Genomic DNA, 18373 nt, shown 5'->3' with positions numbered 1-18373 from the left:
GTATAGATAGAGATATAAATGACGACATGCTGCAGCCACCACTAACAGGGGCCTAAGGGTACTACATGCTGTGCTATTATTGAGTTCATTGTGTAAGGCTGGTTTCACATTTGTGGATGGAGGTGCTGCGGAGGGCTGCGTACATCCTCCGTGAAGCTCCGCCCACTGCCGCACCTCCTCCGGTCAGCTCCGCCTACGTCGGCATGGATACCCTATCTTTACCATTGGGTACGCAGGCCATGCCGATGTATGCGGATGCCTCAGCATGCGTCGTTTTGACGGTGCGGCGACCGTACCAAAATGCAACCCGTTGCGTTCGGCGTAGGTCGCCACACCGTCAAAACGACCCATGCGGAGGCATCCACATACATCGGCATGGCCTGCGTACCCAATGGTAAAGATAGGGTATCCACGCCGACGTAGGTGTTGACCGGAGGAGGTGCGGCGGTGGGCGGAGCTTAACGGAGGATGTACGCAGCCCTCCGCAGCACCTCCTTCCCCAAATGTGAAACCAGCCTAAGACATATGCATTCAGCTCCTAAGCACCATTTAGTGGTGGGTTCATTTTGTTATTTCGATGTCTGCTGTGTATTTGCAGCATATTCACAGAAGGAGCAGGAAGAACAGATTAAGCGCATCCAGTGTTGTAAAGCAGAACTCAGACTGTCCTCACCTGACAGGTTTAGTTCCTTTGTAGATGCCAAACTGGCCAAGCTCCAGGCCTCACTTCTTGCAGCCAACACAAACTTGTGAGCATTGATGTCTTGATCTCCAACTTTTATCATCAGGTCACTAAGGCACAGAAGGAAAGCAAATGCGTGAAACCTGGGAGCGTGGATTATAATAATCTTACATTAAATTATATTAAATAAGTTTTAATAATTGTGTGCTATTGTCAGTACCTACAGGGGTTTTCTTTCCCCTACTAAGTTATGGCATCCTGATTGGATAGGCCATCTCTATCTGGTCGGGTGCTACTATGGGCTCCACAAGACCAATAAAGGTGTCCTGTAATATCCAACATGGTGGTAGCAGCAGATCTTTTAGCCTTTGTTAGGTGCGTGGTGGAGTCTGTATGGAAAAGGCTTTTTTTCCCAGCACACAACAATGATGCTCGATTTGAGGAAATTATGAATAAACTGGCAACTTAGTGTTATCATTTTGGAGAGTTTCACCCTGTCCAATTAGCGCTGGCCATATCAGACTGCGTAGGGACACGCCCCTTTGACGAGGAGGAATGGTAACACCCAGATGTCAGTTTATTCATAAATTTCTTGGAGGAATAACAGAGGAACGGCACAATGGACAGTTATAGAAAAAAAGCTTGATCCAGAACTCTATAGCAGGGGGAATACAGTTAATTACTAAGAGTCACATCAGATCCTTTTGTATGCAGTCAGGTGAAGTTCACTGGACCTTTTAGGTACTGCATTTTATAAAACTCTTCTTTGTATCCAAATCCCAAACTCATAAGGTGATGACAAAATTCTGCAGGCATGAAAAAGGTCAGACTGGGACTCATGAACATTTACAATGAAAAAATACAGGACTTCATACAGTGAATGAATGGAGTCAGTGGCAGGAATGTAACAAAGCAGGAAACCTGACCAGTGCAAAAATCATGGAGAACATAAAAATTGCTTCCACTGCAGGGAAAATCAGCTTTCTACCAGTATCCTGTGATAAAAGCTTTGTTCTCGGAAATGTACACAGGAACTAACTTAGCAATAAAGTGGTAGTTATACTGCTTGGCAGACTAGCAGACTCTGCAAAACATGCTTTCCATCATTTTCCCAATTATTATTATGCTTTTGCTTATATAGTGCCATCTTATTCCAGAGCGCTTTACATACATTATCATCGCTGTTCCCAATGGGGCTCATAATTTGAGATGGGCAAACCCAAACAGTAAAGTTCGGGGTCTGTACCAAACACTGTTCGGGCACAGACCCCAAACACGGACTTCTCCAGGAAGTCCTTGTTACTGTTCAGTTTGGCACCTCAAACATCGGGTGTTTCCCACAGTGTCTTCTGCATGACAGCACGAGAGACACCGGCTGCTCTAATTGGCGGTAAGATTATTACCACCAGTCAGAGCGCTGCGGCCCCCATGCTGTCAGATCACAGCATGAGCCAGAAGCTGTGAGAAGCGGTAAAAAGTTTACCTCCTGTCACAGGTGTCCAACTGATGGGAGAGTATTACTGATAACAGTATTCACTCAGCGCTATAAAGAAATCGGCGTGGGTTTCCCTCTATTTTTGATAACCAGCATGGCAAAACTGACAGCTGCAGGCTGCAACCCTCAGCTGTCAGTTTTATCATGGCTGGTTATCAAGAATAGAGGGGTCCCCACACTGTTTTTTAAAATTAGTTAAATACATAGTTAAAAAAAAGTGTGAGATTTCCCCCATTTTTGACATCCTACCAAGCTAAAGCAGAGGGCTGGTAAGGAGCCATGGATATTGCCCCCCATCCAGCCTAAAAAATAGCAGCCCGCAACTGCCCCCGAAAAGGGGCATCTATTAGATACGCCAATTCTGGTGTTTTTCCCATCTCTTCCCACTTGCCCTGTGGCGGTGCCAAGTGGGGCTGATGTCGGCTGTTTTATGGCCGCTGACATCAAGTCCACAATTTAGTAATGGAGAGGCGTCTATAAGATGTGCTTAGATTTTTCGACTGGTCCCCCACCTACTAACGCTGCTTTCACACTAGCGTCGGTACGGGGCCATCGCGCTGCGTCGGCCCGACGTACCGACGCATACTGTGACAAAAATGCCCGACGTGGGCAGCGGAAGCAGTCTTAAGATGCTTCCGCTGCCCCATTGCAAGGTCCCGACGCACAAAAAAGTTACATGTAACTTTTTTTGTGGCGGCGGTGCACCAAAACACGACGCAACCGTTGCACGACGGTTGCGACGTGTGGCACTGCGTCGCAATGCGTCGGTAATGTTAGTCTATGGGGAAAAAACGCATCCTGCAGACAACTTTGCAGGATGCGTTTTTTCTCCTAAACGACGCATTGCAACGTGCTGCCAAAAACGCTAGTGTGAAAGTAGCCTTACTCGACGTTGTCAAAAAGTTTGCTGACACCCCTACCTCCTTATGTTGACCCTGACTGCTGTCAACTTGGACCCATCAACATAGGGCTAATTTTAAGGCCACGTTCACACTTTGCGGCGTGCTCTGCAGGTTTATCCCGCAGCGGAATTGATAAATCTGCAGGGCAAAACCGCTGCGGTTATCCCTGCAGATTTATCGCGGTTTGTTCCGCGGTTTCCGCTGCGGGATTACTCCTGTACTATTGATGCTGCATATGCAGCAATATGCAGCATCAATAGTAATGTTAAAAATAATCAAAATTGGTTATACTCACCCACCGATGTCCGGATCTCCTCGGCGCTGCACGCGGCGCTCCGATTCCAAAGATGCTGTGCCGAGAAGGACCTTCGTGACGTCACGGTCATGTGACCGCGTCGTCATCACGGTCATGTGACCGCGACGTCACCACAGGTCCTGCTCGCACAGCAAACCGAAGACCGGACGGCCGCGGGCAGCGCTGAGAGGTGAGTATAACATCATTTTTTATTTTAATTCTTTTTTTTTTTTTACACTATTTATGGTTCCCAGGGCCTGGAGGAGAGTCTCCTCTCCTCCACCCCGGGTACCACCCGCACATTGAACCGCTTACTTCCCGCAACGTGGGCACAGCCCCATGCGGGAAGTAAGCGGTTCAATGCTTTCCTATGGGTGCAGAATCGCAGCGATTCTGCACAAAGAAGTGACATGCTGCGGGTTTTAAACCGCTGCGTTTCTGCGCGGTTTTTCCCGCAGCATGTGCACAGTGGTTTGCGGTTTCCATAGGGTTTACATGTTAATGTAAACGCTATGGAAACTGCTGCGGACCCGCAGCCTCAAAATCGCCGCGGATCCGCGGGAAAAACCGCAAAGTGTGAACGTGGCCTAAAGATAATTTCATGGCCACTTTATATTCCCAATTGGAGCTTTTTGTTTCTGGAATTACAATATTTTTTAGGGTAGGGATTTTTTTTAAGCTACCAAGATTGTTTTCTTTGTACATCTCTGGTTTTAGTTGTATTTTTTTTTTTTTTTTTTTTTTTTTTTTTTAAATGTTTCAAATTTTAGCTTTGGGAGAAAAAAAAGTGTTCAAACAATACATTCTTCCATAAAAATGAAACAAACCAATGACAGTGATAAGAAAAATGCAGAAAGTTGCAAAAACTGTGTGACTCATTCTATTCTATGGAATCCTCAGATGAGTAACCAAATTGACAGAAAATTTGCCTTGATTTACATACTGTATAGTGCATTAAATGGAACCTGACAATTAATGCTCCCCAAAGCTTGAATCTGAGCTGGGCTGCACGATTTCAGCCAGGGATATTTTTCTCTGAGATGCTGTGGCTTTTAAGAGAAAATATACTTTAAAGACCCAGATAGGGAGCAACGCTTGACCAGTCTCATCTACGGTTAATGCTTAGTGCATGTAGATGCATGTAGAAAAGCCGCGGAGACACCATCACGTGTTTCTCAACGCAAGCAATGAATAGCCAGGTCTTTCACCGGGAAGGAACAACCACGGGAAGGGCAGCATCCAATAAAGGAAAACCACCTATGCCAAAACATGGTATCCATCCACAGACAGCTGTTTTGGGGTATTTGCCCCTCATCAGTGTGGAGTAGGAAATTGGCTATTAGGAGCAGTGCCTAGTGAAAAGGCTATGAACATAAGGATGAATGACCTCGGGGAGATCAAAACATCCAACACCGCGGAGACACCATCACGTGTTTCTCAACGCAGTGGTGATCCAGATTTATCATCTACGGTTAAGACTTTCAAACAGATCTTTAAAGTATCTGCAGCCAGTATCACACCTAATCGGCAGGATTTACAAAGAGCACAGGAGAATTTCAAAAGGTGTTTGAGGGGTTATAAAGGTGGAGTCAGTGTGTTATATACCTTTTATGAAATGCAGCATAGGTGCTGATTAAGGTGCTAGTCTTAGTTCAGACATAAAAAAACAGTGACAGGTTCCCTTTAAGGATAAAAAAAGAGAATGAATGAAAACACTCTGTAATAAATAAAGGAAAAAATCTCCCCCGTCTGACCTGTACTGCTCCTGTTGGTACAACTGTGCAACGATAGCCAGGAGGCGGCTGATGAAGGAGTCGTCGGAAGCCTCTTTGTTTGTCTGGGCTGTTAGTAGGGTGCATTTCTTCTCTGTTTCTGCCAGTTTCTTCTGCAATTTCACATATTCCTGGCGTAGAAGAGCCAAGTGCTTCTGTAATTTGCCCACTTCCTCTTTAACAGAGAAATAAAAAATTAGTTTTCACTTTTTTCTGTTTATAAAGCTTCAGTCTACCGGTCTAATAAAAACATGTAAGTAGAAATTTTAGTAAAGGGATACCATCAATAGATTCATGCTGCCCCGGTTGCCACCCTTTAGAACAGGGGTGGGAACCTCAGGCCCCAGGGCCATTTACGGCCCTCGATGACCTTTTATCAGGCCCCCGGGCATATTCTCAGGGACCGCATTCTTGGGCAGGGAGGTGTATTTTGATTGCCACCAGCTCATTAATTTCTTCTTGCTCTGTTAGCACACACATGCAGTGTTCACTACTGAATACTGAAGGGCATGCAATGAAAGATTACGTCCTGAGACCAGCGCCAGAGTCTGGATGTACTTTGTGGGCAGAGTTTGTATGGCTCCCAAAGGATGGAATTTAGAACGACATATTATAATCTTATACACTGTCTGATAATGAAAAACATTTTATAATCTGGCATCTGTCATGTCAATATTTAAAGGGACCTCGTCATTGGATTCCCCGTGCCCGAACCACGGGCAGCATGAATGAGAGCCTGGCTGTGTCTGCAGCCTGGTATGTCTTCTATGAAACGCTGTGGTATTTGGAAGAAATCACAGTTTCAAAAGCCAGTCGAAGACTATAAGGAGAGACCTCAATAGTCCGGTATTAACTCCGACTGGCTTCTCCCAACCCAACTGCAGTTGATTGACAGGTCTCTCCCATGTGCATAAATAGAGACCTGTCAATCAACTGGAATTGGGAAGAGAGAAGTTTTCTCTGCATGCTGCAGGTTCTCTGACAGTTTCCCTTTAAACTGGCAACAACAGGACCTGTCAGAGGCCACTGTAACTTGTAAAAAGTGTTTTGCATTATAAGAAGACTACGGTATGTATAATATGTGGACATCCTACAATATCTAAACAACTTGAAATAAAAAGCTTACACTGACTATGCAGCTATCACTTTGTATTATAAATGGTCATCTGGGCTCAGACACATTGTACCGCGTACTTAAAAGGATGAACGGTTCAGGCCATACACTCGCTTTACACATCATATATAATAATGCTGAGGATAAGTTTGCCAGAAAATACAATGAGCCCCTGGGGAAGCAGTAAAAGGAATCCAGCAGCATCATTCAGAAATGTGAAGCTACATAATCATCATTCATCACAATTACTGCTCAATTATCAAGTATAACGGAAAGTGCAGAGAAGCCGAAGGCAGAAACATCACTGGCGCTGCACGTTTCACTCGCTCCACCTGATGACAAAACATGCTTCTAAGGAAAGACTGTGCTTCCTCGCAAGGATCATCACTTTCATTGCATCATGTCAGTAACTGGTCTTATACTATAAGGCAAAGGAAGTGAACAATTAGAGTTAGCGCTGCGCTCGCTTAATGAGATGATGTGCCATCAAATCCCCTGTGCAGAAGTGATCGGGGAAACTGAAGCCTCATGCACTGTGAGACGCCTGTCAGTGTATAGACCAGTGACCCTTTAAGGTTTGTGCACACACAACCTAAAAGCCCATTTGGAGAAGCCGCTATTTGGGAAAGAACATTCTTAGGAATGCTGGTTTCATGATTATATGCATGTCTAAACGGGAAAAAAAAGGTCACCCAACAAGAGAATGAAACAATATTTTTTACGACTCGGAAAAAAAAAGTGAAAAAAAACCCTATTTTTTATCCAGTTAATCCATTTTTTTTACCTTTACATTTTATCCATGTCCATAATTTTTTGAAATCCAGTTTTTTACATTCACAATTAAAAAAAATAACAAAAGCTGCAATTCAGTTTCTATGCAATGTTTGCAATTGATCCATTAAATCCAGATGCTACAGGATGCACCCTTTGATTTCAGACAATGCTTTTTAAAAATAAATAAATAAATAAATAAATAAATAAATAAAACAAAACTCAGTCCACGCAGAAATCGCTCATCTGGGAAGATATTCTGGAATCTCCAACTAAAGTCTCCCCTTCAATTAATAATAGGATGACCCAGTTATATATTATATATCAATCTTATGTGACCCCGACACGACTCTTTAAAATGGGTCGCCTCCACTCGTCAGATTCCTTGCGGTGTCATACACGTGATGCAGATTTTATTCATATGATTTGGAGGTGCCCTGTAGTTTTTCATTATTGGAAGGAGGTGATGACATTACTAACATCTTTATTGTCGATCCCTGTCCCACTTGAGCCACTGACCTGTTTGTTCGAGATATGGGATCATTACACTGGGATCTTTCTACGAGAGACGCTCTTTATGGCACGGAAGGTGTTAGCGTTAGGCCATGTGCACACGTTGCGGATTTCTTGCAGAAATTTCCTGAAGAAAACCGGAAATTTTCTGCAAGAAATCCGCATTTTTTTTTTTGCGTTTTTTTCCCGTTTTTTTCGCGTTTTTTTAGCATTCTGCAAGCGTAATTAGCTTGCAGAATGCTAAAGTTTTCCAAGCGATCTGTAGCATCGCTTGGAAAACTGACTGACAAGTTGGTCACACTTGTCAAACATACTGTTTGACAAGTGTGACCAACTTTTTACTATAGATGCAGCTTATGCAGCATCTATAGTAAAAGATAGAATGTTTAAAAATAATAAAAAAAATAAAAAAATGCTTATACTCACCCAGACATCTCATCAGCGGCGTCCGTTCGTCTTCCTATAGCTGGTCTGTGCGCACAGGGCCTTCCGTGACGTCACGGTCACGTGAGCGGTCACATGACCGCTCACGACCAATCACAGGACAGTGACGTCATCGGCAAGGTCCTTCGCCGCACATCAGCTACAGGAACCGAACGGCAGCGTGCAGTGGAGGCGGGAAGACATCGAGGGTGAGTATAGGACTATTTTTTATTTTATTTCTTATTTTTTGACCACTTATATGGTGCCCAGTGCGTGGAGGAGAGTCTCCTCTCCTCCACCCTGGGTACCAACCGCACATAATCTGCTTACTTCCCGCATGGTGTGCACAGCCCCGTGCGGGAAGTAAGCAGATCAATGGACTCCTAGGTGTGCGGAATCCCTGCAATTCCGCATTTTTAATGAACATGTTGCTTTTTTTTCCGCTATGCGATTTTTTCGCGGAAAAAATCGCAACATTTGCACAAAAAATGCGGAATACCTTGTAAATAATAGGAGGCATATGTAAGCGTTTTTTTCGCGTTTTTATCACGTTTTTATAGCGAAAAAATGCGAAAAAAACGCTAAAAATCCTGAACGTGTGCACATGGCCTCAAAGTGAATGGGTGGTTCTCAACCGTCTCTCAGAGCTTGGATTGATTTAGTGAACTCGATTATCCCGTATGAAAGAACACTGTACCAAAATAGAGGATGTCCTGGTAAATTTGAGAAGATTTGGGGTAGATGGAACTCCTCTTATCATACTCTATAGTCTACACTAACTGGACACTTATGCAAGAAGTTGGGTTTATGGTTTCGGGGGGCATCACTTACAGGGCGGGACTTATGTATAATTTCCTTTTGGCGACTCACTATTGGTAGTTAAAGTAGTTAGTGTTATACAATAGGTGATTTATAAGATACTAATGATTTAACATGCACAGTTTGCCATTTCTGTAAAAGTTTGGATATGATGATGCACTGTAATTATTTGTGTTTCATGTTATAATTGATAATAACGAATGCAACTCTGTGTAATGTTTGATTTATTTTGGAATCAATAAACGAATTTAAAAAAAAAAAATACAAATTACAAACGCACCACAGATTTGTGGAGTATTGATTTTTTAAACTTGTGTTGGTACCTTTAAGGGGACTGTCTGATTTTCTTAAATTGCAAAGTGCTCATCATAACAAGCAACTTTACAATTGATCTCTTACTAAAAATCCTCGTTGTTATCTATAACGTGGTGATTTTTAATTCTATAGTTTACAATTTATTGCCTAGGTTACCGGCCATCTCTGCAAATCTATCAGCTGCGGCCAATCTCCCAAGCAAGGAGCACAGCACTTACAAGCTTTTTTCGTATTATTCAGTTTGGCCAGCTTCAGTGCCCCTGAACTCCTATGATGCTGCCGAGGCAAAGGCGTCTGCTTGCACCATCACACAGTTAGGGCCCGCAGAATGATGAAAGTCAAATGTTGAAAAAAAAAAAAAGAGAAGGATGGGCCGTTTGATTTCAACAATAACGATTCTTAGTTTTCGTATAAGATTAGTCAGTATTTGACAGCAGATTAATTCCCATAAGTATGGGATGGTTGGGAGGAATAGCTGCCAGCTAAAGGAGCATTTGGACAACTGAGAAGTGTTTGGTGGCACCTGTACAGTTCCACCAAATCTTATGAAAGTGCTATCAACATCAGTCTCATGGATCAAAAATCTAAGCTAAAGACCCAGATTCATATTTCTTTAAGCCGCTAAAATGTCACAAATTTTACACAATAATTTCAAATACACAAAAAATCTTTCCAGAGGGGGACTGGAATACATTCTTGCAAAAATGTTACAATTTTTTTAAAAAGTTGAAATTGAAAAATCAGCCAAAACTATCTGGAGACCATAAACTCCATCAATACCGCACGCCTCTTTATGAATCAGGAGCGTCTGATGGTGGCGTGTGCCTCCGCTTGCTACACCAGAAACCTCACTCCAGTCAGGAACAGTGAGATTTCTGGAGTATGGAATGCCAGAGCTCACCATCAATCAGATGGTGGTGGCGTCACACCCCTCCTGCCCCAATTTTATCAGAGCTGGGAGAAACTGGTGTGAAAACGGGCAAAGTCCAAGTTGTGCCTAAATTTTGTGACTTTTCAAAGCTTTTATACCAGAATTCTGATGTGAAAGCTTGGATGAGTTAGACCCTAAGAGTTGACAGATAATTTAAGGGTATGTGCACACAACCTTTTTAAAATCAGGCAAACAAGCAGTTTTTCAAGCAAAAAATGCTCCAGGAATTTTTTTTTCCCTAGAAGAGTTTTTTGTGCTATTTTTTGGTTGTTTCCTGAGTGTTTGTCAGATAGTTTTAGCCACTGGCATTTTTTTTACGGTTTTCACAAGATTTTTGTGATATCCCTTTTCCTGTGATGGCACAGCGCTCCATAAGGGTATGTATGTATCTACCGTCCGGTAGCTTGGCGCTTTGGATGCAGCGGATACCCCGCTCCACCCCCTGTTGTAAGCATGGTGATTCCGGATGTGTTCACTAAACACATGCGGAATCACCGCATCATATTCATAGACCGGGTTATTTTTCTTGCGGAGACAGAGCGTCTCCGCAAGATAAATAATAATATAAAGACACGCCGCATGTCCGGTTACGCATCCCCTCCACTATGCTGTAACATCTGGACGCAGCGTCCAATCCGCAGCAAATCCTGATGTAATCCGGCACGTGGAAACATACCCTTAGGCGTTACAGCAACGTTTAGGTGTCTTTTAAGCTTTCCCACTGACTTGTATTGTAATATACAGAGCTGAACATGCCAAAATGCACATGCCACTTTTATAACCCCCTCGGCGTCTGAAAAGACTTTATGTGCACTTATTCTAAGGATTTATAGTTAAAGGGGATACTTCTAATTTCTAATTTATGTGACTGTGAACGTAAAGAATTTATGGTTTCGTAGCTAAAATATTTAGGAAAAACAGCTAACAAATGGATAATCAAAAAACAGTCTGAAGTCCAAAGTTCTGTGCATTCAGCTGTGAGACCCCGTGATCACCATCACAGTAAGCTGCTGACAGTCCAGGTATTAATAATGACATCAGTACTACTTTACTATTGGAAGAAAATGGTGACAAAACATTGATTTCAGCATGTCAATTAGAAGTAGAGAAACCAGGGAGAACTGTACAAGAGGGACGCGAACACTTACTCTAAAAAAAGAGGATACAATAAAAGTAAAGTTCCAAGTCTTCCAGAGACATGTAGACACATCATCCTTGCACAACCCTGGAGTCACTTACAAATGTATAATACTGTAACATCACACGTGGGAGAGCACAACGTATTCCTCTCATTTCCCCAGGGTTGCTTTATTTGTCTAAGATTTCACTGCTGCAGTAGTTCTTTCTTTCCAAGACACAACTCTGCTATCAATGGAACGGCGGAGCGCCCTGCTCACTACTAAGAACTACGGCGGTGGCACCGCTGGTCTGCAGCACTGATAAGCAGCTGCACACCAACAGTATCCACTGAACATAAGACGCTCATCCAAGGTCTTTAATGAATTTGGTGCACGTTATTCCAGCACACACTTCCTCCAGACCGCTGTGTAAAAAGCCAAACTTGATGAATCAGAGCCATAGATTGTCTGCTAAAGATGCTTGGACAATATCTGTGAAATATTACCGCTAGTGAGCAGTGGCCCAACGTAATAGATAGTAGTGCACACTGCAGTCGTGGCGCCACAAGCCAATGCCCTTTGTTTATGGACTATGGTTGTCATGCCATAACTAAAAGTATATTATACTAGATGGAGGTCAGATGTTATTGCACTGGGAGGGCGGTAATGTCACGATGGGGCAGGCTTTGCAGAGATGAGAATCTCCCCCCCCCATGTGCTCACCCACCTATCCACTCTCTCTTTCCCCATGTGCTGACTTCTCCCGTCTGTGCTCTCTTCTTTGACCTGTCTACCCCATGTGCTAGCCCCCTTGTCTGCTGTCTCCTTCCTGTGCTGTGTTCTCCCCTCATGTGCTGTCCTGTTTGAGCTGTCTCCCCCCTGTGCTCTGTCTCTCTCACCCCTGTACGCTTTCTCTCCCCCATCTGATGTCTTCTCCTCTCATGTCATCTCCTCTTTGACCTGTGTACCCCATGTGCTCTTGTACACGGTCAGACAGACAATTTTTAAAATGAACTTTTGTTCGTGGGAAAACCCCTTTAAAGTGACCGGCTTCCTCTGCCTGTAGACACGTTCATCTGCCGCCGGGATCAGCCGAATGATTCACTGCGCCTGCGTGGTATTCACGCAGGCGCAGTAAATTAGACTGCCACCATCTTTGTGCAGACAGATAGCGGCGGTCACATTAAAACTGCGCATGCGCTCCTCCTGTACAAAGATGGCTGTGGTCAGTGAATCATTCGGCTGATCGCGACGTTGCTCCGCTGGTCGTACCGTGCAAGAGGCTGCGTACGGCGTACACAGTGTGTGTGTGTGTGGTGTGACGGTGTTCCGCTGGTGGTACCGTGCAAGAGGCTGGCACCACCAGCAGTTTCCATATTGAGACACCCATCACTTGGGTGTCCCAATATGAAGGTCGGTGAACTTCCGCAGCTTGGAATTCTGGGATCCGGACACATCTGGACGGAACAGGATGTGAAGACATTACAAGGTAAGTATATATTAAGATATAAACTGCAGGTGTTGGGCCATGAGCAAATGTGTTCCTATATACAGATTTGCCAAACACAATATAGTCCTATGTAGCCCTTATAGCAGGTCACTGTATTCCCATATACAGGGTCACTGTATTCCCAGGTACCCCATATACCGGGTCAGTGTATTCCCATGTACCTCATATGGGGGTCAGTGTATACAGATGTACCCCATATATCGGGTCAGTATATTCTCATGTACCCCATATATCAGGTCAGTGTATCCCTGTGGACAGTGACACCACAGCTGACCAGTGTATTCCTGTGGACTGTGACACCACAGCTGACCAGTGTATTCCTGTGGACCGTGACACCACAGCTGACCAGTGTATTCCTGTGGACTGTGACACCACAGCTGACCAGTGTATTCCTGTGGACCGTGACACCACAGCTGACCAGTGTATTCCTGTGGACTGTGACACTACAGCTGACCAGTGTATTCCTGTGGACCGTGACACCACAGCTGACCAGTGTATTCCTGTGGACTGACACTACAGCTGACCAGTGTATTCCTGTGGACTGTGACACTACAGCTGACCAGTGTATTCCTGTGGACCGTGACACCACAGCTGACCAGTGTATTCCTGTGGACCGTGACACTACAGCTGACCAGTGTATCCCTGTGGACTGTGACACCACAGCTGACCAGTGTATTCCTGTGGACCGTGACACCACAGCTGACCAGTGTATTCCTGTGGACCGTGACACTACAGCTGACCAGTGTATTCATATGGACCGTGACACTACAGCTGACCAGTGTATTCATATGGACCGTGACACTACAGCTGACCAGTGTATCCCTGTGGACCGTGACACCACAGCTGACCAGTGTATTCCTGTGGACTGTGACACTACAGCTGACCAGTGTATTCCTGTGGACCGTGACACCACAGCTGACCAGTGTATTCCTGTGGACTGACACTACAGCTGACCAGTGTATTCCTGTGGACTGTGACACTACAGCTGACCAGTGTATTCCTGTGGACCGTGACACCACAGCTGACCAGTGTATTCCTGTGGACCGTGACACTACAGCTGACCAGTGTATCCCTGTGGACTGTGACACCACAGCTGACCAGTGTATTCCTGTGGACCGTGACACCACAGCTGACCAGTGTATTCCTGTGGACTGTGACACCACAGCTGACCAGTGTATTCCTGTGGACCGTGACACTACAGCTGACCAGTGTATCCCTGTGGACTGTGACACCACAGCTGACCAGTGTATTCCTGTGGACCGTGACACCACAGCTGACCAGTGTATTCATATGGACCGTGACACCACAGCTGACCAGTGTATTCCTGTGGACTGTGACACTACAGCTGACCAGTGTATCCCTGTGGACTGTGACACCACAGCTGACCAGTGTATCCCTGTGGACTGTGACACTACAGCTGACCAGTGTATCCCTGTGGACTGTGACACTACAGCTGACCAGTGTATCCCTGTGGACTGTGACACTACAGCTGACCAGTGTATCCCTGTGGACCGTGACACTACAGCTGACCAGTGTATCCCTGTGGACTGTGACACCACAGCTGACCAGTGTATCCCTGTGGACTGTGACACCACAGCTGACCAGTGTATTGCTATGGCCGGGGCAGTCTGTGCAGCCCCAGTGACCAGTGCAGGGTGCCAGGACTGCAGCGTACAGGGCACACAGCACCGCACGCCCACACTGACTGCAGCCCGACACTACTGCACACAGCGAACTGTGGGTCACCTGACCAACCTCTGCCGACACACGCGCACACCTGGACTTCCGCTGCCTGCTGTCAGCCGCCTTACTAGCTGTCACTGAGGGACCTGCCGCCAGCCCCCTGCCATAAAGCTCCCCCTTAGGTTCCCCCAGGGCCACTTCTTTACCTTCCGCCATGATGGATCCGCCCGGCTGATATCGCGAGAAGAGCGGGTTGATGGGAAGTAACACGGGCAGGCGGGGTGAGGTAGATCCCGGGAGATGTGAAAGAACGGAAACCCATTAACTCATTCGCTGCCTTTGTGTTTGCGCACTGAGAAGACGTTCGGCGCCATCTAGTGGCGAAATGACGCAAATACCACACCGACCACGAAAGAGGGGCTCATTCCACTGGGATAGTGGGCCGTGTATATGGCCGCCGCTGTAGCTGCTTTTCTGTTATCCCGACGCCCTTGCCACAGCTAAAATACATGGAGCAAACACTATTTAGTCATGAAAGTGATGGAAACCATCCGTGGTGTGAGGAGACCATAGCAGCTGTTGGCGGCACGGAGTCATGTAACAGTGCATGGCATTTGTGGGCGCCTGGCGAAAGTCTCAGTGGGCCCCGCTAACCCATACCACGACTCATGATGCACGGCTATGGCCGAGAAATATGGGTATACTACAATGAAGAGGTGTAGCTAGGGGTTTTGTTTGGGGGAGAGGAGGGGAAACTTCTGAGTGGGCCCCTAACCAGGTAATAACTATGGCGGCACACCCTAATAGTGGCTGTAGGGGTACATCAGCATACTGAAAATAATCTCTATACGAAGACCAACACAAATATATTGTTATAAACTTCTGTGAAGCACCTGGGGGCTTAAGGTGCTCAATACACATCTAGATGAGTTCCCTATGGGTTATAATTTCCAAAATGGGGTCACTTGTGGGGGGGTTTCCACGGATTAGGCACGTCAGGGGCTCTCCAAACATGACATGGCGTCCGCTAATTATTCCATCAAATTTTACTTTCAAAAAGTCACACGGTGCTCCTTCCCTTCTGAGCCCTGCCGTGCGCACAAGCAGTAGTGTTCCCCCACATATGGGGTATCGACATGCTCAGGAGAAATTGCACAACAAATTGTATGGAGCAATTTCCCCTTTTACCCTTATTAAAATGCAAAATATGGAGCTAAAAAAGATTTATTTGGGAAAAATTTATTTTTTTTTTTTTTTTTTCCACGGCTCTACGTTATAAACTTCTGTGAAGCACCTGGGGGTTCCTGGTGCTCAACACACGTCTAGATAAGTTCCATAAGGAGTCTGGTTTCCAAAATGGTGTCACTTGTGGGGGTTTCCACTATTTAGGCACATCTGGGGCTCTCCAAACATGACATGGCAACCGCTAATTATTCCAGCATATTTTACATTCAAAAAGTCAAGTGGCGCTCCTTCCCTTCCGAGCCCTGCCGTGTGCCCAAACAGTAGATTTCCCCCACATATAGAGTATCGGCGTACTCGGGAGAAATAATTTACAGCTACTAGCCAGCATAAGTACATGTGGGGGTTGCTTTTGAATCCCCACATGTAATCAAGCTGGTTTGTAGCTGTAAATCGTTCAGCTGCGGCAAAGAAAACTAAATCTCTGAGCAGTTACAAATAAAATCGGAGGACACCCGAGCGTGCTCGGGTATTCTCGAGTAACGAGTCTATTCGCTCATCACTAGTGTCCACTAATTAGCATCACAGGTGTTTAAAATCTTGGAGTCAGTGAGTGGGCCTGTATATAGGGCTACAGATACTCACTGTGCTGTTTGGTGATATGGTGTGCATCACACTCAACATGGACCAGAGGAAGCAAAGGAAAGAGTTGTCTCAGGAGATTAGAAAGAAAATTATAGACAAACATGTTAAAGGTAAAAGTTATAAGACCATCTCCAAGCAGATTGATGTTCCTGTGACTACAGTTGCACATATTATTTAGAAATTTAAGATCCATGGGACTGTAGCTAACATCCCTAGACATGGCCGCAGGAGGAAAATTGATGACAAATCAAAGAGACGGATGATACAAATGGTAACAGAAGAGCCCAGAAAAACATCTAAACAGATTAAAGGTGAACTTCAATCCCAAGTAACATCAGTGTCAGATGGCACTGTTGTATGAGCCAAAGTGGACTTCATGGGAGACGACCAAGGAGGACATCATTGTTGAAAAAATCCTATAAAAGCCAGACTGGAATTTGCCAAACTACATGTTGACAAGCCACAAAGCTTCTGAGAGAATGTCCTATGGACAGGTGAGACAAAAATGGAACTTTATGGCAAGGCACATCAGCTCTATGTTCACAGATGGAAAAATGAATCATATCAAGAAAAGAACACTGTGCCTACTGTGAACCATGGAGGAGGCTCTGTTATGTTCTGGGGCTGCTTTGCTGCATCTTTCACAGGGTGTCTAGAATCTGTGCAGGGTACAATGAAATCTCAAGACTATCAAGGGATTCTCAAGAGAAATGTGCTGCCCAGTGTCAGAAAGCTTGGTCTCAGTTACAGGTCATGGGTCTTACAACAGGATAATGACCTAAAACATCCAATAATGGCTAAGAGGAAAACATTGGACTATTCTGAAGTGGCCTTCTATGAGCCCTGACCTAAATCCTGTTGAGCCTCTTTGGAAAGAGCTGAAACATGCCTTCTGGAAAAGGAAACCTTCAAACACAAGATAACTGGAGCAGTTTGCTCTTGAGGAGTGGGCCAAAGTACCTGTCGAGAGGTGCAGAAGTCTCATTGACAGTTACAGGAATCGTTTGCAGTGATTGCCTCAAAAGGTTGTGCAACAAAATATTAAGTTAAGGGTACCATCATTTCTGTCCAGGCCTATTTAATGAGTTTTTGTTTTGTTTTTTAATTCTGTGGAAGCATGGTTGAAAAGCAATGTCTGACTCTCACTTGTTCTTTTTCATAGATCTTTTATTTATTACTTTTGTCAGATTCAAGTCTGTGACCGTTGTAGGTTTTTCTGTCATTAACCGAGGGGTACCAACAATTTTGACCACGTGTGTATCCTCATACTTGCCCCATAACTGGATTATAAATCCTGAAGAAACTTGCATTGATATTGGCCAATAGACCTGTCAATCATGACTGAGTGTATAAATGGGTTGCTAATGCGGCTGACCCCCGCCCTTAGAGAAAGCCGATTTCCCCCAGCGAAACACCTGTCAGGGACAAAATCTTGAGATGTATTGATTTCAAAGAAATACTTGCACTATGTTATCCACCTGCACCACGCTACTCCGATTCCTGCATGATCTCTAATTGAGACGCGGGCAGTCACACTAGAGAGTTAGCACACCTTGATCCCGCTGGTCTCTGAATGTATGAGACACAGGCAGTGGTTGTTAATCAAATAGTGTGATACTGCGAATATCGGCATGATGCTATCCATCTGCACTATATTATTCCAAATCAAGCATGGTCTCGGACCTGATGAGACGCAGGCAGTCACACTAGAGAGTTAGCGCACCTTTTGATCCCCACAGGTCTCTGAACGTATGAGACTCAGGCATTGTTGCTAGTTTATTAGTATGTTACGCTCACCCCCGCAGGATTTCTAATTGTGTGAGGCGTTGGGAGTGATTCTAGGAAATAAGCATACCTGCTCTAGGTGTGCTGACAGTGCTGTCTTTAGTTTTGACTGCAGGACAATTAATGGCATCATACCACTGAGACTTCCATATGACATCTAGTTGTACAAGACGTGAATATTGACCCTAGGGAGCTAGTATACTATCTAATTCCCGCATGGTCTCTAAATTTGAGACGCGGTTAGTGCTCCTAGCTATTCAACGGGCCATTCTCATCCTCGCATGGTCTCTAAATGCTTGACTTGCAGGAGTAACATTGGTGCTTGACCAGTGCCCTGTTTTTTTTCCTGGTGTTTGCACGCCAATTGAATGTTAGCTAATCCATTAGCCATTTCTGCTCTAAGCTGCACAAAGTGGAT

General features: G+C 45.0%; 1 protein-coding gene across 2 annotated transcripts in view; it reads right to left on the bottom strand.

The window, feature by feature from the left end:
• The window catches only part of ANKFY1 (ankyrin repeat and FYVE domain containing 1), a 67385-nt gene extending 52691 nt beyond the window's left edge, over positions 1-14694 (bottom strand). The window contains exons 1-3 of one of the 2 annotated variants that reach the window (XM_077296489.1): positions 14550-14694; positions 5129-5321; positions 674-792 (exon numbers count right to left, since the gene is read on the bottom strand). In XM_077296489.1, coding sequence (XP_077152604.1) covers positions 674-792; positions 5129-5321; positions 14550-14559 — 322 coding nt within the window. In that variant the 5' untranslated portion in view covers positions 14560-14694. Of the gene's footprint in view, positions 1-673; positions 793-5128; positions 5322-7970; positions 7999-14549 lie in introns of those variants that run through there. The other variant, XM_077296488.1, reaches the window with a different exon arrangement.
• Positions 14695-18373: the final 3679 nt, after the last annotated feature.

The sequence above is a fragment of the Ranitomeya variabilis genome, chromosome 3 (assembly GCF_051348905.1).
Source record: "Ranitomeya variabilis isolate aRanVar5 chromosome 3, aRanVar5.hap1, whole genome shotgun sequence".
Classification (NCBI taxonomy): Eukaryota; Metazoa; Chordata; class Amphibia; order Anura; family Dendrobatidae; genus Ranitomeya; species Ranitomeya variabilis.
The sequence above is the reverse complement of the archived record's forward strand: the minus strand, read 5'-3'. Positions and strand labels throughout refer to the sequence as shown.